The 27,527-nt window shown below is 40.9% G+C and overlaps 1 protein-coding gene across 2 annotated transcripts in view; it reads right to left on the bottom strand.

Moving 5' to 3' along the window:
• Window positions 1-467: 467 nt before the first annotated feature.
• Window positions 468-27,527, bottom strand: part of CHST1 (carbohydrate sulfotransferase 1) — a 161,511-nt gene continuing 134,451 nt past the window's right edge. Inside the window, exons 2-3 of one of the 2 annotated variants that reach the window (XM_068259705.1) lie at window positions 20,074-20,169; window positions 468-2,555 (exon numbers count right to left, since the gene is read on the bottom strand). In XM_068259705.1, coding sequence (XP_068115806.1) covers window positions 1,242-2,504 — 1,263 coding nt within the window. In that variant the 5' untranslated portion in view covers window positions 2,505-2,555; window positions 20,074-20,169 and the 3' untranslated portion in view covers window positions 468-1,241. The remainder of the gene's footprint in view (window positions 2,556-20,073; window positions 20,170-27,527) is intronic. The other variant, XM_068259706.1, reaches the window with a different exon arrangement.

Below are 27,527 nucleotides of genomic sequence, written 5' to 3'. Positions count from 1 at the left end.
TGTGCAGATTTATGTGTGACCCAAGCTCTCCATCCCATAACTGGATCCCGTAACTGGATCCTAGCAATATTGAACTACAGTGTTGGTGAGATGAACTGACACTGCTCCCATGGGTAGCAACTCCACATACTGTAAGCATCCATCTGAAAATGGCGCCTGTGAATAATGGCGCACAGTGTTGCCGCTAATCCGTTTGCCGCTTATCGCTATTTAACGTTAAAGCTTTATTGTTATTTAGCGTTAAAGCCTTATCATTATTTAGCGTTAACACACAGAACCCTCTCTGTACCTATCCCTAACCCCTAAACCCCCCCAGGTGGTGCCTAACCCTAATCACCCCTGTACCTAACCCTAACCACCCCCTTGGTGGTGCATAACCCTAAGACCCCCCTGGTGGTGCCTAACCCTAAGACCCCCCCCCCCCCCCCAGTGGTGCCTAACCCTAACCTTGACAGTGTTACATTAAATCCATTCACCGTTTTGCAGTTAAATAACGTCTGCAGCTTGGCTTATGTAGGGCGCTATTATTGATAAATAACGTTAGTGTGTGCCACTATTGATAAATAACGTTAGTGTGTGCCACTATTAATAAACAACGTTAGTGTTGGCCGTTTTTCTTCTTTTTTCCCTGTGCACCATTATTATGCAGTACTAACGATAAATAGCGATAAGCGTATCTTTTTAATGCGGCGCCATTTTTATGCATAGGCGCTGTGCGCCATTATTCACTGATCCCTACTGTAATGTTAAATAAATGTAACCGATTCCCACTAGCGCCTGCATCATTAGCGGTATACCGACCCTGTGACATAGCGCTCATCTGAAAGGTCTGTTTATGCCCCTCAAACATGGTTTTGTGGATAACAGTTGGCCAAAACGGTATCAAACAACACAACATGTGACAGCCAACAAAATATTCCCTTTAAGGTCTTTCCACCAGCAGTAAGTAAATTTATTCTGCTGAGCTGAATATTTCAGTGTAAGAGGAGAGTTTATTAGCATTAAGCTGACCTATAGAAAGGGCTTCAAGTTTTACAGAGGTATAATACCTCCTTTATCCCGTGTGCTTTGATAACCCGACCTCAGTAGTGCAACTTGTTTCTTACACAATAAGAAACAAGATGAAGAAGGGGAAAGTTTTATCAAAAATAGAGTTCTTTTTTTATCACCATCCCAAACCTAAGTCTTGGCATCATGTAAATAACACCTCCACCTCCACCACGTACTTGAGAGATAGACCGTTACAAAAAAGGCATAAAGGATCTCTCCTCGATGAGGCTGTACGAGAGGTTCCTCAAGTCCTGAGAAGAACCTACAGTTTTGTAACCCAGTTGGCTCAATACTTGCTGACAAGCATTTTGGGTGAACTCCACGATATCGTAGGATAAAGTCAGTCTCCAGCTTTCAGCCATGGCTGCAGAGTTTCTTAGCGTGCCATATTTGTGTCTGGCAGAAGACTGGTCACCTCGTGTGTTGTTCAGGATCCATCTCTCCACATTGGAATCCACAGGGATGCCCACAAAGTCATAAATTTCCTCCATTTTCTTCATAGGGTTCCTAGCCAGGTCTTCATACCTCAGAAGCATGTAGCGTCCCTTCAACCATGACGGCCTGCTGAACCCCGTAGAAACTGAATTTAAGAAATCCTCGCAAACCGTGGTCAACTGAGTCGAGTCTAAATTGTACGGTCTGCGACCAGTAGCCCTCCAGATCCTCCACAGCCTGTACGTGTCCCTGAATGTTTCACTACGAGAGGCCAGTATGCCTCGTGGGTCCCTCACCAACTGAATCACTTTTAAATTAAGGCGAGGGTCCTCCACCAAAGCTCTCAGGTCGTTAACCTCAGGGACCCGGACAGTTTTAATAGCCACGTGACCATGGTCTTTGCATGACTCCATTGCCAAAGTCAAATTTAAGCTACCACATTTCTTAACGCAGTCCCCTTCTTCCAGCAAAATCTCACTAGACCCCAGAGCATCGCAGACTGGGACAGAGCAAAGGGCTTTGCTTGCCCCTCTTCGGAAAAGTCTATCCGTGGTGTGGTTTACCGGCTGTGGCTTAATATAGTTCTCCATGAAATAAAGGTCACAGTCATAAAGGCTTCTCAAGAGGTCCCTGCTGGCTCCCAACATGACTCGCCTGTCAGCAGTGCTTTTAGTTTGAGGCGATTTGGGGATTAATGTGTACTGAACATGATAAAGTGGTTCGAACAAGTAGAAGACATCTGAGTGTTGGTTGAACAGCTGGCCTACAAAAGAGGACCCGCTACGGGTGGTGGCCAGAATGAGGATGTGGGTCTTCCTTGAAGTGTTTGTGGCTATGGGCTGGCCATCCTCACACAGCCGGTCAGGAGCTTCTGTCGGGTCTTGGCCCGAGCTGCAGTTGTTTGGGTTGGGAGCTGGACACATGTTGAAGGACTTGGTGGTGAAGGTCCGGATGGCTGTGTACTGGATAGCGATCGAGGCCAGGGCTAGTAAGAGGACAGCCTTCCAGGAACATTGCATGGCTGGAAACCCTCATTGAGACTTCTCACGGGACTCTGTTGTTTGTCGTATCTGGAAGAACAATAACAGGATATAAGTTCTCACCATTTGTCAACGCTTTGTGGATGTACAAAGTACTATAACTGGCAGATGTATCCATTCAGTGTATAGTCACTCAGTTTACTCATCTACTACATACATTTGGCAAGATTGTATAACTGATGGGCACCATAAGAGAAGGCCAACCATGCAGTAAAATCGGAATAATATGATCAAAAATACACATCCACAGTCATCATAAAGTGGGAAAAAATAGCTCCTATAGGGTACTTACCTCTGGAAGGGGGAGGTCTCTGCATCCTAATGACGCTTACCCCATGCCCCGCAGCAGATGGAATCCAGGGCTGGCTCTCCCCACAATCCGCATGTCCCCACCCCTGCACAGGCCCACTAACGGCTTTCCCTGAAATAGCCGAGTCCGATCGGGTCCACTCTATTGCCCGGGAGTATCTGTGTCTGTGCAGTAGAGCGGACCTGATCGGGCTCGGTTATTTCCACCGGGATTTGAGGGAAAGTGCGCCTGCACTGCCAGACCAGTGCTGCTGTTTTTGTTTCTGCAGGTTTGGGGGTTCCAGCACTGGAACAAGCTGCCCGAGGAGGGAGAGGGAAGCCTCATTAGGACCCAGAGACTTCCCCTCCCCAGGTAAGTATCTGCTTTTTAAATGTTTACAGATATTCTTTAACCACTTCCATACCAGCAGTCTCTGCCTCCTTACGGACCAGAGACTGCTGATATGGTGAAACGCCGCCTCCCAACGAATCGCCGCACATACCCGCCGCTCTCACCGGTCACAACGCTGCCCCATCGCCATAGGCTCCTCTCTCTGCCGTCTCTATAACCGCAGAGTGCTGTCAGCCAGTCAGGAGCCGCTTTTATTGGCTACTGATGCTGTCTATCAAGGGGAGCCAATGTGATTGGCTCTCCGACATCAGGCAGCCACTCGGTTTCCTCCCACATCCCAAAAACATAAATTAATTGGCTTCCCACTAAATTGGCCCTAGACTACAGTACATACACTAAAAAAATGACTACGGTAGGGATTAGATTGTGATATTTTTATTAAAAAATAATCAAAGAAAAATGCATTAGCATACACATAAATAGTAATAAAAGTATGCACATCAAAAAGAAATATTACACAATGATATTTTCCTTAGAGATATCAATCACATCAAAATATATATGGCCCATGGGAAAAAAAAGAGATTGTCAAGGAGATACACATACATACTCAATCATACTAAAACAGGACTAAACCCACCACAACAGCAGCAAAAAAAAAAAAAAAAAAAAACACACACAACAGCACCTACATTACAACAATCACGCAAATAAAAGCACCAACATAAAGTTACACACACCGCTCATACAGTCAACTATGGAACTTTTACGTCCATAAATTAGAATACAGAGGACTAAAGACAAACAAGGAAACAAGACTAAATCAAAAAAAGACCACATGACAGTGCAAAAAAAAACAAATAAAATGAAAAAATAATAAAACCTCAACCAAAAACATAAACGAGGAAACACAAAGGGATAACTCCTTTGTGTTTGCGGCCTATCTTCAAAAAATTAAACAAAAAAAGTCAAAAAACTACGGTGGAGTAGTAAGAGACAGAAAAGACCCATCACCAAGAGAGACTTCGCTAGGTCAAGGAGGCCTGATGTTCTGCCACGCCAGAACCCAAGCCCCTCTTCCCAGCTTACGCCTCTCCAAGTACCGAATTTGTCCGACCTCACCGAGTATGTTGCTCACCACCACCTGGACAGGCAAGATTTTTTGTCTAATAGCTAAATCACACCGTGCTAACCAAGTGTAGCGCCTAACCACTAAACTGACTATATATAAAGTGCACAAATCATAACCCTGGCGTTGGTTGAAAGCTCCATATGCCCACTCAGCATAACTAAGATGCTCCAGAAATGGGATATTGAGGGCCCCACCCACCTGTTTATACACCTCTATATTGAAAGGACACGACAACAGGAAGTGGTCCATGCTCTCCTCAACACTGCACCCCTGTCGAGGACAAACACGCTCAACCACACTCCTGCATCTCATGTTCCCCCCAACATAAAGTTTGCCCTGGAAAGTAAGCCAGGCGATGTCCCACAATTTGTTCGGAATTCGCGACGAGTTAAGCACTCGTAATCCCTCCTCTAAGATTGTGCCTGGGCAATCTCTCAGGGCCAGTGTGTCATGACAATAAGAATCTATCACCCGGACCAAGAGGGCTTTCCTCTCGGCCGATCTGATATCTTCCACCGTCAATCCCCACTGCAATAATTTCTTCATACAAGGCATAACGTAGGCCGGAAGGTAGCCATGGCGTGCTCTCAAATTTTTCACTGGGCCTCCGCTCTTCCAACTCGTAAGGAAAGGCTCACACCAGGTCTGAAAAATACTAACCCAACTAGGCGGGCTCTCTGCAAGCATATTACCAACGTTGTACTTAATGAAAATCAGAGAGAAAAAAACAATCGGGTTGACCATCCCTAGGCCACCCTCCCGCCTAGTTTTGAAAGTAATGTTCCTGCGTACATGGTTGAGCTTGTTCCCCCAGAGCATCTGGAAGAACAAGCCGTTGATCCTGGTATACAGGGATGCTGGCAAAATTGCAACGTAGCTGACATATAACATGATTGGAACCAGATAGGTTTTGATCAAGTCAACCCTTTCTCTAAGAGTTAAACTCCAACTCTTCCAATGCACTACTCTTGCGCTGACATCCTCTAGTTTGCTTTCCCAATTTCGTAGGCCATAATCGCCTGGGCCGAATCTGATGCCAAGGATTTTTATTTCGGGTTGAGGCACAGGGAAGGAACCTGGAAGTTCAAAGGATTCTCCATCCTTTCCCATCCAGAAAGTTTCACTTTTATCTGAATTGATCTTTGAACCTGATGCCAATGAGTACTGAGTGATCTCTTCGGCAACCACCAACGCCTCCTCTGCCCCTGAGATCACTACAGTAACATTGTCAGCATATGCCAACACCTTCAGAGGCGAGACACCAGGGACACCCCCCGGAACTCCACCAAGCGTGCCGCCATCTAGCCTCCTCACGAAGGGGTCAATGGCAAACACATATAGCAGAGAACTCAGAGGGCAACCCTGGCGGACCCCAGAACTCACCTCAAAAGGCTGGCCGACCCATCCATTGATAAGCATGAAACTTTCAGCCCCTTTGTATAATGTCTGTAGCCAATTAACAAAACCTCCCGGCAAACCATAAACGCAAAGCAGACGCCACAGATACTTGTGATTGACTCGATCAAAAGCCTTTGACTGATCCAAAGTCAGCAAGTACTTTCCCCAACCTTCAGCCCTGCACCGTTCCAGGACTTCCCGGACAGCCAATAGTGCTGAGAGTGTGTTCCTACCTGAAACAGAACAGTGCTGATGGCAGGAAAGCATATTCGTTACCTGGGACAGACGCCAGAACAAAACTTTTGCCAGGATCTTCCTGTCGATGTTGAGAAGGCTGATGGGACGCCAATTCTCAATCATCTCAGGATCGCGACCTTTTGACAAGAGAATAACCGCAGATTGTCTCATGGAGGGCGGTAACTGGCCCTCAGCAAGACAGTCGTTAAAAACACCAGCCAATTGAGGAGCCAAGATGGGTGTGAAAGCCTTGTAGAATTCAGCCGTCAACCCATCCGGACCCGGGGTCTTTTTCGGTGCGAGACCACCAATGGCCTTCGCGACTTCTTCTACAGTAATTTCTCCTGTCAAATTTGAAGCAGAAACATTCACATTTCCCAAACCTGGTGTGGAAGCCAAGAAATCCTCCATCCTCGTTTGGTCAAGTGGCTTCTCTCCAAGCAGATCAGCGTAAAACTCTCTAGCGATGGACAAGATCCCTGACCTGGACTTTGCCAGGGACCCCGATCCATCTCTGAGACCGTTGACCGTTTTAAGCGCTGAACTCTGTTTGTAACTCTGGTAAGGGTCAGGCGAGTGGTATTTTCCATGATCCCTCTCCAGAATCAAAGAAGCCAGCCGGTCGTACTGCTGCTGCTTGAGGCGAAGTTTGACCTCAGAGATCTCCCCCGGATCTCCGCCCTCAGAAACGAGAACGTTTAACCTCTTCCTTAGTTGTTGGTAAGCAATGTTTTTATCAATACTTCTACTTAATGCTAGACCCTTGAAAAATTTAATCACACGCTTTTTGACTAGTTCCCACCACTCAGACCTACTGTTAAAACAGTCCAGGATGGAAACCTGTGCATGAAAAAATTCCTCAAAAGATTGTCTTACTTTCCTTTCCAGCAGCAGGGACGAATTCATCCTCCAAATACCTCTACCTCTGGGAGGAGCATCTGCAGTATTCAAGCACACCGATAGGATAAGGTGATCCGAGAATTCCACTGCCAACAGCCCTGGGGCTGAAGTAGTGAGACCCTCAGAAACAAAAAACCTATCTATTCTACTTCTATGACTACCTCTAGTAAACGTGAAACCCGTGAGATCCGGTTAATGTTGAATGTGTACATCTACCAGATCAGCCTCACTAACCAGTCTAACTAAATACCTACTATCAATGTCTACCCGGTCCCTGGTACTTGACCTGTCCCTAGCCCTAGTAACGGTGTTGAAATCACCACCAAGGATAACCGGGTAGGCACAAAAAAGGAAAGGCCTGATCTGTGTGAAAAGGCGTTTTCTCTCCCCTCTGGACTGAGGGTGGGCATAGATGTTGATAAGCCTGAGGTCTTGCCCCCTCACACAGACGTCTAAGACCAAACACCTACCCAACTCTACTTCAATTACCCGCCGGCATGTTACCATATCAGTTCTAAAAAGAACTGCCACACCACTGCCAGGCTCTCCCGGCCGCAAGAGACCAAAAACTCAGACCAGCCCTCCAGTCCCTCTCAGCCAGCCAGAGGTCAGCCGTAGAGGTGAGTCTAGTCTCCTGCAGGAAAAAAATATCAGCATCAAAGCTGGCCAGAATTGAAAAAGCCAATTTTCGAGCTCTGGGATTTTTAATGCTGGCAACATTGATTGTTGCCAACATGAGTGGTGGGGGAGCAGCCATCAGGATAATTGAAGTTTCCCTTTGTGTTTCCTAGACAAAAGACAAGAAAGAGAAATAAAAACACAACATCTATACAACAAAGAACATCAGACAGTATCTCCTTGATCAGGTGGTGGCCCACCCACTTCCATGGCCTCTTCTTCTGAAAAAAGGTTTTCACCTTGGTCAAGAGGTAAGGCCTCAAACCTATTAGACCATTTGATGTCAGATCTTTTACGAGTAGCTTCAGCTCTCGCTAAATCTCTTAATTCGGCAACTGTTTTGCCCTTCTTTTTAACTTTTTTTAGTCTGTCCTCTGGATAGTCTGGATCATCCCGGGCACGAGGATCTTCTGCCCGAGAGTCACAAGACACCCCAGACGACGGATGAAAAAGAAAATCAGATTTAGGTTTGGGTTGAGGAGTAGGTTGGGATGAGGAAAGGGATCTTGGAAGGGAGTGGGAACGGGTGTGAGGATGGGATGGGGTAAGGTTTGTGGTTTCTCCAGAAGAGGTAGAAGGCACAGGCTGCCTACAGCCTCTGCCCCTCGAACCCCTCTGAGTTTTGGGCTGTTGCCCAGTGGAAGAAGAGCCCATGGCACCTCCTGCTGCATCCCTAACGTAATACCCTTTCACGGGTCCAGCCTTCGCTGTGGCCGTGCCGACCTGAATGTCAGAGGAAATAGACACAGGAGGACTAGGTAGGACTGACTTGGAAGGGAACACATTGGAAGCTGACAAAACAGAAACATCAGGAATAGCTTGGGCAGACTCACACCTTTCCTCTTCCATTGAGGCCAGCACGGCTTTTTTTTAACTCTGAGGGCATCTGCCACCAGGAATTCGGACACTCTGTATATGGGTGGCCCATCTCAAAACAAAAATTACATTTAATAGCCTTACATTCTTTAGCAGAGTGTCCAAATTCCTGGCACAAATTGCACCTCGGGTTAGGACAGCTACTGGCGAAATGGCCTCTCCTACCACAACGGTTGCAAGTCCTGGGCTGACCGGGGTAAAATACAGTGATTCGATCTCTCCCTATCAAAGATGACCGGGGAATATGGGCGACCACTCCATCCTTAGTACGTAATTTGATGGTCACCTCATATTCCCCCCCACCATATCCCCATGTCATCCAGGACTCGCTGTGGAGGGGCCATGACGTCAGAGAAGTGCTGGACCCATGCCAGAATATCACGTACAGGGATACTTTCATTCATGGTCACAACATGGGCTTTTTTGATTAAAGACTGTCTGGATAATGGGATTACTGTAAACCCATGCCATTTATTATTTATTGTATCTTTGAGTCTTTCCTCCATAAAAGAATCTAGCCCATGTTGTGACATGAAACTTATGTCATAATAAGCAGGAGAATCCCCTGGAGCTAAAATGGCAAATAAATCAACTGGCTTAAACCCCATGTCTAGAAGAAAAGATACAAAAACTTTTTTATTGGGAACTACCCCTTCACTATCCCATTTAAGACGTACTACATTCCTTCTTCCTGGCATGCCGGTTTCTAATTGCATCTCCAGGGGAGCTGGAACTCTTCTTCCACTAGGCACACTTCTGGCAGCCTTAGCATAGGACAAAGGTTTTGTCTTTTGAGTTTGATTATCCGGAAGAACAAGAGCTGCCGGACCCGAGGGTGGCCCGAGGGGTGGGAAATCTCCACCCCTGATTACACCCACCAAATCCGGCACCTCCAGTGCAACAGACTCTACAGGTTTCTGCATATTTGCACTTGCTTCAGCTTTTTCTATATCTTGCAGAACTTGAAGGCGCTTTGGAATGTGATTTTTACAAGCTTCTTTAATTGTCTCAGGGGCATGTCTACCTAATCCTATTATTGACTCTGCAAAGATTTGCTTCCCTGATTGGTCGTGCCAGAGAATCCTGTCACCTGTAATAATAAATCTCTGGCCACCTGCCCTAAAATCAGCTTGTAAACCAATATCCGGATCACCCGCACCTACTGTATGGATCTTCTCAAATTTACCCCCGCATTCTAGTGTATGGATCATAACTTCATCTGAGTGACCGTCTAAGATAATAAACCTTTTCTTTTCAATTCTATAAATCATATCAAATGAGCAAAATTCTGTGATAATATCTTCTAAGATTACCTCAGGTGGTTCCACAAAATCTTCTTCTAACACATCCTCATCCCCTAACATTTCTCTACGGCAAGCTATTCTCTTTTCCCTGCGCTCTAAAAAAGGGTTTTTTTTCAAACATTTTGTGTAATGTCGTAATTCTGTTTAAAGAGCCTTTTTTATATCGGTCTTCATTTGGAATCACTTGTTTACTCATGGAAATATCACTGTTTATGATATTCACACTTCCTTCATTACCTACAGAGTCAATTACCACACTTTCAGTATCAGATAACACCATATCATTTTTAACAGACTTATTGTGACCTTTGTGTTTTTTCTTCTCAGACTTTTCTTCTGCTGAAGAAGAAAGGACACTTTTTGTACTTTCACCTGCTCCACCAGTAGGGGGAGCTTCTTCCACTAATCTGGCTCTCTTCCCTTTAACAATTACTTCATAAGTAATGGAAGTATCACTATTAAGATTCACATTCTTATCATCGACATTATTTTTTCTCATATTAACATTATTCCCAATAGGGAGCGCTGGGCAATCACCATAAGGCACAGAAACATCCAGGCTACCATTGCCTATGCCCATAGATTCAACCACCTTCAACTTATGGCAACATTTTCATCTCTTAAATTAATCAAACTTTCTTTAGGAGATATCTCCTCCTGCTGGCTAGACAAGCTTTTATTATCACAATTGGAAATGTCACTTTCCGTTCGTCCACCAGGCAAACCCTGCTGTGCAGAAACAGAACCACACATAGCCCCGCCCACCACATTTGCATGCTCAGTAAGCTTTTTCTCACCATTAGGGAGTAGGCTTAGAGTTCCCTTCTCATGCATATTAACGTCCTCAGTCAGAAGTTCACCTGTGACCACTTCCTGTTGGCAGTTTTTGACTTCCAGTTCACTGGAGGAGCCTTCTTCTCGGCTTCCTTCGCCTCTCCCAGCACCATTTTGATGGGGAAACACACTGGGCACAAGCTCCACTCCAGCAACCGGCTCCACAAACACAGGGACATCCTCTGTAGCCATGATTTGCGCTCCAACTTGCACAAACGCAGCAGACTCCTCTAGACCACCAGGGCAAGTTTTTATAAGACAGGGATCCTCCTCTCTGCGTCCTCCAGCACTGTCAGCGCCATCTTGGAGCTCCCCATCTGCAGCCATCTCTGCCTTTGCAAGGTAAGCTTCTTCTTCACTTTGCTCACTTTCTTCTACAACTCCTTCATTGTCGCTCCTTACACCTTCACCATCGGCACCTAAGTCCCCAGAGGCACCTTGTGGCTTGGCACCCCCAGTTCCTCCAGCACCAACGGCAGATGCCCGGGCAAGACTCTCACACTCCATGGCCTTTCTCTGAGCAATTCTCATGGATGTCCTCCTGATCACCCCACTGGCACCCTCCACACCCACACCAGAGTTCCCAGGGGCACTTTGATTTGTAGCACCACCGGTCACCCCAGCATGAGTGACAGATGCCTGGGTGGGGGTCTCACTCACAAACATCACCTCGTCAGTCATTAGGTCTTCCTCCATAGCATGGGTAACCCGTCTCATGCTTTCCTCCTCCACCTCGCTGTCCAGGCCCTCCACTGGCACGAAGGGCTTGAAATTTCTCTGGCATCGCAGTCTCTCCGCGAACTGGCCACCATTCTCTTCCAGCTGCTTTAGGTATGACTTTTGCACACTGTATTTATTCCTTATCTCCACCAGCCTCTTATCTGCTTGCAGCAAACCATTGTTCCACGACACACCGTATTTGTGCTTGATTTCAATAAAGCTTAACTTTAGCCTTGTGAGTTCTGTGTTGCAGATATTCACAGCCGTTATCCACTCCACAACATCATCCGCGACAGCTCTGCCAGTCACGTTTCCCCCCTCCAGGTAAGCTAGGCTAGGGGGGGTATGAGCCGGCTGCTCCATTACCGGAGCAGCCGGCTAGCACAGGGAAGGACCCTGCAAGGCCTAGGCCTTAGACAGGGGCCTCAAGTCCAATGCTGCCCAGGAGTCAAGCTCTGAAATCGGACTGAGCAATCAAGCTAAAGAGCCTCCTCTGGAACTCCAGGAACTCCCTCACACACAACCTCACACCTATGGTGAGGATTAGATTGTGAGCCCCTCAGAGGGACAGTTAAGTGACAAGACAATATACTCTGTACAGCGCTGGGGAAGATGTTGGTGCTATATAAATACATAATAATAATATAGGAACTGTTTCTGATGTTGAAACCAGGAAAATTAACATAAACGTGGGTATCATGAATAACCTACTATACATAACTACAGGGCCTCTTTAATTGTGATATAGCGAACATCTAGTTTTCGCAAATGTTCGCAAACCGACTGTTCACTGTTCACGGCGGGTTCCATAGACTTAAATGGCAAGACGAATGGACTTTAGCGGTTAATAACAAAGCCCCCTTATAGGTTTTGAGAAAATCTATTTTAAAGTTCTTGTTCTGAGTGTGGGAAATGTTTCACCGACCGCCAACTTCAGCTGCAAAGCCCCAAACATGCCAGAAACACCACATTTGCAGGATATGTTAAGGAGGGCAGTGTTGGAACTACAGGGAACATGTTTTGTTTTTTTGTTTGTTTTGTTTTTCAAAAAGACCTTATAGTTTTTGAGAAAATCGATGTTAAAGAGGAACTCCAACAAAAATAATGTAATAAAAAAAGTGCTTCATGTTTACAATAATTATGTATAAATGATTTAGTCAGTGTTTGCCCATTGTAAAATCTTTCCTCTCCCTGATTTACATTCTGGCATTTATTACATGGTGACATTTTTACTGCTGGCAGGCGATGTCAGTGGAAGGAGATGCTGCTTGCTTTTTTGGCAGCTGGAAACAGCTGTTATGTCCCACAATGTAACAAGGACCCCACAGTGTGATGTCAGAACCATGGTCCTAACATCACACTGTGGGAGAGGTTTCACCACAATATTAGCCATACAGCGCCCCCTGATGGTCTGTTTGTGAAAAGGAATAGATTTCTCATGGGAAAGGGGGTATCAGCTGCTGATTGGGATACATTTCAATTCTTGGTTTTGGTTTCTCTTTAAAGTTAGAGGAAAAAAGTAGCAAAATAAATACGTTAAAATGACAGATCATGTATTAACATATATATAAATTCTCTCTGGGGGAGAGGGGCAGTCAAGCCTTCCCCCTGAAGCCCTGTCCATGGACAAGGGGCTCTTCCCCACCTCCGGTGCTCCAGGAGGAGGTGGGGCGATGACTCCCTGGGGGGGGGGTTCATGGTGGCATCTTGGAGTCACTTTTAAGAAGGGGACCCCAGATGCCCACCCCCCTCCCAGGAGGAATGAGTATAGGGGTACATAGTATCCCTTACCCATTACCACAAAGGGTTAAATGAAATAAAAACACAACAACAAAAAAGTCCTTTAATATTCTTAGTTAACTAGAAAATACTTACAGGGGTTGGACAAAATAATGGACACCTAACATTTTGGCATCATAATCTTTGAACATGTTTTAAGCAATGAAAACTTGACATATGTAAAAAAAAAATGTTATTTTTGTTATTCGATATGTTTTATTAAAATCATTGGGTTTTTTTTTACAGATATTTAAACCAAAGTTGGCTATAATTTATAAAAATGGCAGATCTCTCAGACTTTCAAAGAGGCCAAATTGTTGGTGCTTGTATGGCAGGCGCTACTGTAACAGAAACTGCCCGAATGCATGGCATTTCAAGAGGGTAACAGTAAAAAAGGGCGCAGGAGGCTAGTGGACAAATCGGGCGCCGCCATTCACTCCCATAATAAATATCGTTTACTGGGCGCCGAACGGGAAAAAAGAGCGCCCGAGAATAATAACGTTTTCCAAGGGCGCCCGAAGAATTTTAATGTTTTATAACTGCTTGTGATGATTTACGTTTCCTATTTCAATAAAACATTATTTTAAATGTTATCCCTTACTGTTTGTAAAACATTATTATTCACAAAATAAAGCGATCAGTACGTAACGTAAATTGTAATATATTTTATCCCTTACTGTTTCTAAAACATTATTCTACACACAATACAGTGATCACTAAGGAGGGTCTTAGGTTTAGGCACCACCAGGGGGGTCTTAGGTTTAGGCACCATCAGGGGGGTCTTAGGTTTAGGCACCACCAGGGGGGTCTTAGGTTTAGGCACCATCAGGGGGGTCTTAGGTTTAGGCACCAACAGGGGGGTCTTAGGTTTAGGCACCACCAGGGGGGTCTTAGGTTTAGGCACCACCAGGGGGGTCTTAGGTTTAGGCACCACCAGGGGGGTCTTAGGTTTAGGCACCACCAGGGGGGGTCTTAGGTTTAGGCACCACCAGGGGGGTCTTAGGTTTAGGCACCACCAGGGGGGTCTTAGGTTTAGGCACCACCAGGGGGGGTCTTAGGTTTAGGCACCACCAGGGGGGTCTTAGGTTTAGGTACCACCAGGGGGGTCTTAGGTTTAGGCACCACCAGGGGGGGTCTTAGGTTTAGGCACCAACAGGGGGGTCTTAGGTTTAGGCACCAATACGGGGGTCTAGGGGTTAGGGGTAGGTACAGGGAGGGTTACTTACTAATTTTTTTTTAAACATTATTATAAATTTCACTTTTTAAACGGAAGATTAACGTTTTCACAATTGCCGATTTCATGAACATTATTTAATGATTTATAACTTTATAAAAACGAATATTTAAACGAAATATAGTACATTATATTTTTAAACGTTATCCATGTTTATCGTTTAAAACCCCGCGCCCTTTTTTCCCAGCGCCCCTTTTTAACGTACGCTTTCAAGAGGTACTGTCTCAAAAGTAATGACTGCCTTTGAAAGAGAAGGAAAAACGTCCTCAGCAAAGCACAGTTGTGGCCGAAAGTCGAAGTTGTCTGAGAGAGACCGTCGGACTCTAAATCGAATTGTTAGAAAAGCTGGCAAGACCACGGCTCCTAAAATCACTGCAGAGCTGAATGAACACCTATAGAACCCAGTTTCCACAAAAACTGTCGGGAGCTGCACAAATCTGGATTTGCAACTGCAATTAGAAAACCTCCACTCTCAAAGACAAATGTTTCAAAGTGTTTAGAGTGGTGTAGGAACCACCAGAATTGGTCCCTCGAGCAGTGGAAAAATGTGATTTTCTCTGAAGAATCATAGTTTACCTTATTTCCGACCTGTACGTTTGGAGACAGCTGAAAGAAGCATTTCATCCAGACTGCCTTCTCCCAACCATAAAACATGGCGGGGGTTCTGTGATGATCTGGGGTGCTATTTTTTGGGAAATCCGCCGGGCCAATGATTTCACTTCATGGAAGAATTAACAGCCGAGACTATTTAGGAATGTTGGGCGACCAAGTTCATCCTATGGTTCAAGAACTGTTTCCGGAGGGGAATGCTATCTTTCAAGATGATAATGCCCCAATCCATACAGCTAGAATTGTTAAAGAATGGCACGAGGAACATTCTAATGAAGGTGAGCATCTCATCTGGCCACCACAATCCCCAGACCTCAACATTGAGCATTTTTGGTCGTTATTAGAGATTCAAGTAAGAAGACGATTTCCGCCGCTATCGTTTCTCAAAAAGGACTGGAGGGTGTTTTAACTGAAGAATGGGCTAAAGTTACTTTGGAAACAATTCACAATTTGTATGAATCAATATCTCGGAGAATTGATGCTGTAATTGCCGCAAAAGGTGGACCTACACCATATTAAAATATATTTTGTTGTTTTTCAAGATGTTTCCATTATTTTGTCGAACCTCTGGTACCTGTACCTTTAAATAAATGTTCCCCCGCCAATATCCTCAGAAAAGTCCCACGCCAATATCCTTTTAATGAACTTGATTGAAGATCTCTGCTGGCAAACGCCACTAGAGATAGCCCGAACCTCCGATTTTCGGTTCGCGAACTTCCGCAAAAGTTTGGCTCGCACAAACTTCCGCAAACCGCAATAGACTTCAATGGGGAGGCGAACTTTGAAAACTAGAAACACTTACGCTGGCCACAAAAGTGATGGAAAAGATGTTTCAAGGGGTCTAACACCTGGAGAGGGGCATGGCGGAGTGGGATACATGCCCAAAGTCCCGGGAAAAAATCCGGATGTGACGCAAAGCAGCATTTTAAGGGCAGAAATGACATTGAATGCTAAATTGCAGGCCTAACGTGCTTTGAAACATCTTGCATGTGTATACATCAATCAGGGAGTGTAATTAGAGTTCTGCTTCACACTGACGCACCAAACTAACTGTGTAAGGCACCGCAAGTTACCAGCTGTTTGTGTAGTGACGGCCATGCTGGACTGGTGCGCACCGTGGCGAGATTGCTCTTCGCAGGTGTAACGTGTGCAAGGAGCATGCCGGACGTGGCACGTGGCAATTGGCACTCATGTCACTGGTACGTGTCACGTGCCAAGTGCCGATTGACAGTCAGACAGCAGAGGAGAAGACACTAGTGCACACTAAATGTCACACTGGCACTGCTCACAGCACAGCAATTCTGTAGTAAGCTAACACAGTAGTACCACTACTCTAACAACTACTAGCACTGACTACAGTACTACAGTACTAACTCACAATAACACAGTAATCCTATCCCCTAATCCCTAACCTGACCTATACCTAAGGCTAATAGCTGGCCAGCAGGAAGCAGCTGGCCTGGTCTGTGCACAGCACACACACAGACACATAGCAGCTGCCTGCAGCACACGCTCTGACTGTCACACAATGACATCAAGCTAATTAACAATATAACAATAGTGCAGTGATAGTGAAGGGGTAAATCACTGAACAGCTTTAGGTTTATCACTGTATACAGCACCTGCTAGGCCACCAGCACTGGAGCATGTCTCTCAGTGAGCATTCAGCAAGCTAGGATGCTATTTCTCATCATGGCAGCCCTCCTTATTATACAGGGGGGCTGGTCAATGTTCCTTTCTGTGATTGGGTGCCAGGGCTTAGGCTGAGAGCCCTCTGATTGGCTCAATGAGGTCAGGTGGTGCCGGCCAGGGTTCCCCTCTGTGATTGGTTGCTAGGGCTTATGCTGGGAGCCCTCTGATTAGCTCCAGGACGTCATCTCCTTAGTTACAGTATTTCGGATCTGGATATCCACAATAACCGCGGATATCCGAGTATGCGACCAAATATCCGCAGATAGCTATTCGGATTTCTATAGGAATCCGGGATTCGGAATCCGATTTGGATAGCATAAAAATGGTCGGATATCCGGGTTACCCGGATATCCAGAATCCGGATGAGCACCCCTGATCCAGTGTGACTTCTGGTATTTCTTTTCTATGTATATTGTCCAGTTGCACAAGATACATATTTGTAAATTCTGATATTTGATTATTTGGGTGGTGCCGGGCCGGCCTAAAACAATGTGAATTGTCCTCAATGTATGGTAATGGACTGCCAGGACACTGTTTAAAAGGTAAATAATATGGTTGCCTCCATATTCCTCTCACGACAGGTTCCCTTAAAGCAAAACAATGACTGTAAGGCCAGCATCACATTAGTGTTAAAAAAGGGTCCATTCCCAGAAGGGAACAGATCAAAACGGATGCAAATGGATGTTAACCTATCGATGCGTTCACATCCATCCGGACAAATGGATCCGTTCCACACAATCCGCTGACCAGACTGCAAGTTTCCTCCTGCAGCAATTCTTCCGGACTGCTGAGCCCAGCGGACCGGAAGCGGAAGCTGAAGCACTGCATTGTGGGTAATGAGAAAACAGAACGTCTCTTCACACTAGCAAAGAAACAGACCGCTCTAAATAGTACAATCCACTTTGAGGGTCTGGGGTGGGGTGGGGTAACGGAAGCAGCGGAACGGAAACGGAGTGAAAATGGATCCGACCGCCCAGTAAACAGATCTGTTTTCACAGATCCATTTGCCAAGCAAGTGTGAACTGGGCCTTAGGATATGGCGAATTCACATGAAGAATTCCAATACTTCATTTTTACCTGTATCAAAAAATACAGTTTAATTTTAGACACAACGACAATAAAATAACTCAGAGATCACTATACAGCCTGGAATAGTGAGAACCCCAACAGCAGTGAATAGAAGCAGGCAATATATTATGGATCCAGCGCCATATGTCTAATCCAATGTTGTAGTATGTATTGATGCATTCATAAATTGCGATATTAAGTTTAGTTAGTAGGGGTGCTCGGATACCCCTTTTCAAAATCCGGATCCGACCTTTTGGGTATCCGAATAGAATCTGGTATCCGACTCCAGTATCCGGGGTATCCGGGCGGATTCGGATATCTGGATAGAAAAACCGGAAGTGGCCTTTAAATTGCTTTCAAAAAGTTTTTAAGGGTAAATGAGGCATGTAGCATCATTATTTTTTTAAAGGGGAACACTAATTGATGATGTGGGGACTTAAAATCCCCCCCCCCCTAAAAAAATGGCTGTCAATTAACATCAGGCCTAAATTCTAGACAGTGGTCGTGCAGCCCACATTGTGTCCAAAGTCCAACCGCACAACTGGGACATGACAGTTTTCAGCTCAGACACCTCCAAAAAATTACACAGCAATTATGTTTTGGGTTAAATATAGGTGGTATCAGCACAGCAGCAGCGGCCTGTGGCACCATGGCCTGGCGGTGTGAGCAGCACAGGCAGCAGGAGCAGGGCAATGCAGCAGCAGCAGGTGTAACGTGTGCCAGGAGCATGCCGAAAGTGGCACTTGGCAGTGGCACTTGGCACGTGGCACTTTGCATTTGGCACGTGGTACTTGGCACATGGCACTTTGCACTTGGCATGTGTCACGTGGCACATGTCACGTGGCAATTGGCATGTGTCACGTGGCAATCGGCACGTGTCACGTGGCACTTGGCACGTGTCATGTGCCAAGTGCCACCTGCCGAGTGACAGTCAGACAGCAGAGGAGAAGACACTAGTGCACACTAACTGTCACACTGCCACTGCTCACAGCACAGCAGTTCTGTAGTAAGCTAACACAGTAGTACTACTACTCTAACAACTACTAGCACTGACTGTAGTACTACAGTACTAACTACACAATAACACAGTAATCCTATTCCCTAACCTAACCTGTACTGTAGCTAAGGCTAGCTGGCCAGCAGGCAGCAGCTGGCCTGGTCTGTGCACAGCACACACACAGACACACAGCAGCTGCAGCAGCCCTGCAGCACACACTCTGACTGTCACGCAATGAAATCAAGCTAATTAACAATATAACAATAGTGTAGTGATAGTGAAGGGGTTAATCACTGAACAGCTTTGGGTTTATCACTGTATACAGCACTTGCTAGGCCAGCAGCACTGGAGCATGTCTCTCAGTGAGAAGTCACAAGCAAGGACGATATTTCTCATCATGCCAGCCCTCCTTATTATACAGGGGGGCCTGGCCAGGGTTCCCTTCTGTGATTGGGTGCCAGGGCTTAGGCTGGGAGCCCTCTGATTGGCTCAATGATGTCATCTCCTTAGTTACAGTATTCGGATCCGGATATCCGCGGTTATCCGGGTATGCAACCAAATATCCGCAGATAGCTATCCGGATTTGGGCCCAGGTATCCCAAATCCGAATCGGATAGCTGAAAAAAGTTTGGATATCCGGAATCCGGATGAGCATCACTGTTAGCTAGTCACTTGAATCATTTAAACAACTGAGCATGTTGGTTGTTTGTATGCATAGTTGATGTATTATTTGTAGTGGGAAATAATCCCATTAGCACAGACCAATCCCCTATCAATCACTTTCAGATTTACATTGAGGGAAGGGACTCCCTCAGTTCTCACTGGGCTGCTGCTGGTATTAATATCAATATTTATGAAGCTGGGCGCAGATTTCTTTAATCACTACAATATTATGGATCCAGTTCAAGCTCTTAACTCTAATTTACAAATCTCTCCACAATCTCTCTCTTCCCGGTACATATCCTCACTCATTTCCAGATACCAACCCAATCACAATCTCAGATCGGCACATGACCCTCTTTTATCCTCTTCTACAATCACCTCCTTACATTCACATGTACAAGACTTCTCACGTGCCTCGTCCCTTCTCTGGAATTTCCTTCCACAACACATCCGTCACTCTCCAACCTTTGTTACCTTAAACGCTCTCTCAAAACTCACTTGTTCTGACAAACATATGCTCTATCTTAGGCCACTCCCCCTTTGTTCTAAAGCTAAGTGGCACTCCTACTTTATTGCATACTACCCCACCTCTTCCCCCCCCATATTCCTTTAGATAGTAAGCTCACAAGGGCAGGGCTCTCTTCCCTTTTGTGTCTTGGAAATCATAATACATTTTATTCATTGTGTTACTTTTGTCACTGTGTTTCCTAATTTGTACAACACCACAGATAATAGACAATAATAATAATACCAGTAATATTTATAGAATGTGTGCGGGGATACTTGCCATAGGATAGGAGGATCTGGTGTGGCGTTCCAAGTCTTATGGCCCGGTGACTTTTCTGAAGACGCCCGCGCTGCGTTCTTCTCGGTGACGTCACCTCTAGTGAGAAACATCAAAAGGTTAGTACTACAGGAGCCGAAACTCACTATGAGATAAGATACACCATATTACGAGATAAGATACACTATATTACGAGATAAGATACACTATATTACGAGATAAGATACACTATATTACGGGATAAGATACACTATATTACGAGATAAGACGCACTATATTATGAGATAAGATACACTATATTATGAGATAAGATACACTATATTAGAAGATAAGATGCACTATATTACGAGATAAGATACACTATATTATGAGATAAAATACACTATATTACGAGATAAGATGCACTATATTACGAGATAAGATACACTATATTACGAGATAAGATGCACTATATTACAAGATAAGATACACTATATTACGAGATAAGATGCACTATATTATGAGATAAGATACACTATATTACAAGATAAGATGCACTATATTAATAGATAAGATACACTATATTACGAGATAAGATACACTATATTACGAGATAAGATACACTATATTACGAGATAAGATGCACTATATTACGAGATAAGATGCACTATATTACGAGATAAGATACACTATATTACGAGATAAGATACACTATATTACGAGATAAGATACACTATATTATGAGATAAGATGCACTATATTGCAAGATATGATGCACTATATTACGAGATAAGATACACTATATTACGAGATAAGATACACTATATTACGAGATAAGATGCACTATATTACGAGATAAGATACACTATATTACGAGATAAGATACACTATATTACGAGATAAGATACACTATATTATGAGATAAGATACTCTATATTACAAGATAAGATGCACTATACTACGAGATAAGATACACTATATTACGAGATAAGATACACTATATTACGAGATAAGATACACTATATTATAAGATAAGATACACTATATTATGAGATTAGATACACTATATTATGAGATAAGATACACTATATTATGAGATAAGATACACTATATTAGAAGATAAGATGCACTATATTACGAGATAAGATACACTATATTATGAGATAAAATACACTATATTACGAGATAAGATACACTATATTACGAGATAAGATACACTATATTACGAGATAAGATGCACTATATTATGAGATAAGATACACTATATTACAAGATAAGATGCACTATATTAATAGATAAGATACACTATATTACGAGATAAGATACACTATATTACGAGATAAGATACACTATATTACGAGATAAGATACACTATATTACGAGATAAGATGCACTATATTACGAGATAAGATACACTATATTACGAGATAAGATACACTATATTACGAGATAAGATACACTATATTATGAGATAAGATGCACTATATTACAAGATATGATGCACTATATTACGAGATAAGATACACTATATTACGAGATAAGATACACTATATTATGAGATAAGATGCACTATATTACGAGATAAGATACACTATATTACGAGATAAGATACACTATATTACGAGATAAGATACACTATATTATGAGATAAGATACTCTATATTACAAGATAAGATGCACTATACTACGAGATAAGATACACTATATTACGAGGTAAGATACACTATATTACGAGATAAGATACACTATCTTATAAGATAAGATACACTATATTATGAGATTAGATACACTATATTATGAGATAAGATACACTATATTACGAGATAAGATGCACTATATTACGAGATAAGATGCACTATATTACAGGATAAGATACACCATATTACAGGATAAGATACACTATATTATGAGATAAGATACACTATATTATGAGATTAGATACACTATATTATGAGATAAGATGCACTATATTACGAGATAAGATGCACTATATTATGAGATAAGATACACTATATTACGAGATAAGATACACTATATTACGAGATAAGATACACTATATTACGAGATAAGATACACTATATTATGAGATAAGATACACTATATTATGAGATGAGATACACTATATTATGAGATAAGATACACTATATTACGGGATAAGATACACTATATTACAGGATAAGATACACCATATTACGAGACAAGATGCACTATATTATGAGATAAGATGCACTATATTATGAGATAAGATGCAATATATTATGAGATAAGATACACTATATTACGAGATAAGATACACTACATTACGGGATAAGATACACCATATTACGGGATAAGATGCACTATATTACGAGATAAGATACACTATATTACGAGATAAGATACACTATATTACAGGATAAGATACACCATATTACGAGATAAGTTGCACTATATTATGAGATAAGATGCACTATATTACGAGATAAGATACACTATATTACAGGATAAGATACACTATATTACAGGATAAGATACACTATATTACGAGATAAGATACACTATATTACGAGATAACATACACTATATTACGAGATAAGATACACTATATTACAGGGTAAGATACACCATATTACGAGATAAGTTGCACTATATTATGAGATAAGATGCACTGTATTACGAGATAAGATACACTATATTACAGGGTAAGATACACCATATTACGGGATGAGATGCACTATATTATGAGATAAGATACACTATATTACGAGATAAGATGCACTATATTACAGGGTAAGATACACCATATTACGGGATAAGATGCACTATATTATGAGATAAGATGCACTATATTACGAGATAAGATGCACTATATCATGAGATAAGATACACTATATTACGAGATAAGATACACTATATTACAGGGTAAGATACACCATATTACGGGATGAGATGCACTATATTATGAGATAAGATACACTATATTACGAGATAAGACGCACTATATTACAGGGTAAGATACACCATATTACGGGATAAGATGCACTATATTATGAGATAAGATGCACTATATTACGAGATAAGATGCACTATATTATGAGATAAGATACACTATATTACGAGATAAGATACACTATATTACAGGGTAAGATACACCATATTACGGGATGAGATGCACTATATTATGAGATAAGATACACTATATTACGAGATAAGATACACTATATTACAGGGTAAGATACACCATATTACAGGATAAGATGCACTATATTATGAGATAAGATACACTATATTACAGGATAAGATACACTATATTATGAGATAAGATACACCATATTACAGGATAAGATACACTATATTATGAGATAAGATACACTATATTACAGGATAAGATACACTATATTATGAGATAAGATACACTATATTATGAGATTAGATACACTATATTATGAGATAAGATACACTATATTACGAGATAAGATACACTATATTACGAGATAAGATGCACTATACTACGAGATAAGATACACTATATTACGAGATAAGATGCACTATATTACGAGATAAGATACACTATATTATGAGATAAGATACACTATATTACGAGATAAGATGCACTATAGTACGAGATAAGATACACTATATTATGAGATAAGATACTCAATATTATGAGATAAGATGCACTATATTATGAGATAAGATACACTATATTACGAGATAAGATACACTATATATGAGATAAGATACACTATATTACGAGATAAGATACACTATATTAATAGATAAGATACACTATATTACGAGATAAGATACACTATATTACGAGATAAGATACACTATATTACGAGATAAGATGCACTATATTAATAGATAAGATACACTATATTACGAGATAAGATACACTATATTACGAGATAAGATACACTATATTACGAGATAAGATACACTATATTACAGGGTAAGATACACCATATTACGGGATGAGATGCACTATATTATGAGATAAGATACACTATATTACGAGATAAGATACACTATATTACAGGGTAAGATACACCATATTACAGGATAAGATGCACTATATTATGAGATAAGATACACTATATTACAGGATAAGATACACTATATTATGAGATAAGATACACCATATTACAGGATAAGATACACTATATTATGAGATAAGATACACTATATTACAGGATAAGATACACTATATTATGAGATAAGATACACTATATTATGAGATTAGATACACTATATTATGAGATAAGATACACTATATTACGAGATAAGATACACTATATTACGAGATAAGATGCACTATACTACGAGATAAGATACACTATATTACGAGATAAGATGCACTATATTACGAGATAAGATACACTATATTATGAGATAAGATACACTATATTACGAGATAAGATGCACTATAGTACGAGATAAGATACACTATATTATGAGATAAGATACTCAATATTATGAGATAAGATGCACTATATTATGAGATAAGATACACTATATTACGAGATAAGATACACTATATATGAGATAAGATACACTATATTACGAGATAAGATACACTATATTAATAGATAAGATACACTATATTACGAGATAAGATACACTATATTACGAGATAAGATACACTATATTACGAGATAAGATGCACTATATTAATAGATAAGATACACTATATTACGAGATAAGATACACTATATTACGAGATAAGATACACTATATTACGAGATAAGATACACTATATTACGAGATAAGATGCACTATATTACGAGATAAGATACACTATATTACGAGATAAGATACACTATATTACGAGATAAGATGCACTATATTACGAGATAAGATACACTATATTACGAGATAAGATACACTATATTACGAGATAAGATACACTATATTATGAGATAAGATACTCTATATTACAAGATAAGATGCACTATACTACGAGATAAGATACACTATATTACGAGATAAGATACACTATATTACGAGATAAGATACACTATATTATAAGATAAGATACACTATATTATGAGATTAGATACACTATATTATGAGATAAGATACACTATATTATGAGATAAGATACACTATATTAGAAGATAAGATGCACTATATTACGAGATAAGATACACTATATTATGAGATAAAATACACTATATTACGAGATAAGATACACTATATTACGAGATAAGATACACTATATTACGAGATAAGATACACTATATTACGAGATAAGATGCACTATATTATGAGATAAGATACACTATATTACAAGATAAGATGCACTATATTAATAGATAAGATACACTATATTACGAGATAAGATACACTATATTACGAGATAAGATACACTATATTACGAGATAAGATACACTATATTACGAGATAAGATGCACTATATTACGAGATAAGATACACTATATTACGAGATAAGATACACTATATTACGAGATAAGATACACTATATTATGAGATAAGATGCACTATATTACAAGATATGATGCACTATATTACGAGATAAGATACACTATATTACGAGATAAGATACACTATATTACGAGATAAGATGCACTATATTACGAGATAAGATACACTATATTACGAGATAAGATACACTATATTACGAGATAAGATACACTATATTATGAGATAAGACACTCTATATTACAAGATAAGATGCACTATACTACGAGATAAGATACACTATATTACGAGGTAAGATACACTATATTACGAGATAAGATACACTATCTTATAAGATAAGATACACTATATTATGAGATTAGATACACTATATTATGAGATAAGATACACTATATTACGAGATAAGATGCACTATATTACGAGATAAGATGCACTATATTACAGGATAAGATACACCATATTACAGGATAAGATACACCATATTACAGGATAAGATACACTATATTATGAGATAAGATACACTATATTATGAGATTAGATACACTATATTATGAGATAAGATGCACTATATTACGAGATAAGATGCACTATATTATGAGATAAGATACACTATATTACGAGATAAGATACACTAAATTACGAGATAAGATACACTATATTACGAGATAAAATACACTATATTATGAGATAAGATACACTATATTATGAGATGAGATACACTATATTATGAGATAAGATACACTATATTACGGGATAAGATACACTATATTACAGGATAAGATACACCATATTACGAGACAAGATGCACTATATTATGAGATAAGATGCACTATATTATGAGATAAGATGCAATATATTATGAGATAAGATACACTATATTACGAGATAAGATACACTATATTACGGGATAAGATACACCATATTACGGGATAAGATGCACTATATTACGAGATAAGATACACTATATTACGAGATAAGATACACTATATTACAGGATAAGATACACCATATTACGAGATAAGTTGCACTATATTATGAGATAAGATGCACTATATTACGAGATAAGATACACTATATTACAGGATAAGATACACTATATTACAGGATAAGATACACTATATTACGAGATAAGATACACTATATTACGAGATAAGATACACTATATTACGAGATAAGATACACTATATTACAGGGTAAGATACACCATATTACGAGATAAGTTGCACTATATTATGAGATAAGATGCACTGTATTACGAGATAAGATACACTATATTACAGGGTAAGATACACCATATTACGGGATGAGATGCACTATATTATGAGATAAGATACACTATATTACGAGATAAGATGCACTATATTACAGGGTAAGATACACCATATTACGGGATAAGATGCACTATATTATGAGATAAGATGCACTATATTACGAGATAAGATGCACTATATTATGAGATAAGATACACTATATTACGAGATAAGATACACTATATTACAGGGTAAGATACACCATATTACGGGATGAGATGCACTATATTATGAGATAAGATACACTATATTACGAGATAAGACGCACTATATTACAGGGTAAGATACACCATATTACGGGATAAGATGCACTATATTATGAGATAAGATGCACTATATTACGAGATAAGATGCACTATATTATGAAATAAGATACACTATATTACGAGATAAGATACACTATATTACAGGGTAAGATACACCATATTACGGGATGAGATGCACTATATTATGAGATAAGATACACTATATTACGAGATAAGATACACTATATTACAGGGTAAGATACACCATATTACAGGATAAGATGCACTATATTATGAGATAAGATACACTATATTACAGGATAAGATACACTATATTATGAGATAAGATACACCATATTACAGGATAAGATACACTATATTATGAGATAAGATACACTATATTACAGGATAAGATACACTATATTATGAGATAAGATACACTATATTATGAGATTAGATACACTATATTATGAGATAAGATACACTATATTACGAGATA

Source organism: Hyperolius riggenbachi, chromosome 11 (assembly GCF_040937935.1).
Source record: "Hyperolius riggenbachi isolate aHypRig1 chromosome 11, aHypRig1.pri, whole genome shotgun sequence".
Taxonomy (NCBI): domain Eukaryota; kingdom Metazoa; phylum Chordata; class Amphibia; order Anura; family Hyperoliidae; genus Hyperolius; species Hyperolius riggenbachi.
The sequence above is the reverse complement of the archived record's forward strand: the minus strand, read 5'-3'. Positions and strand labels throughout refer to the sequence as shown.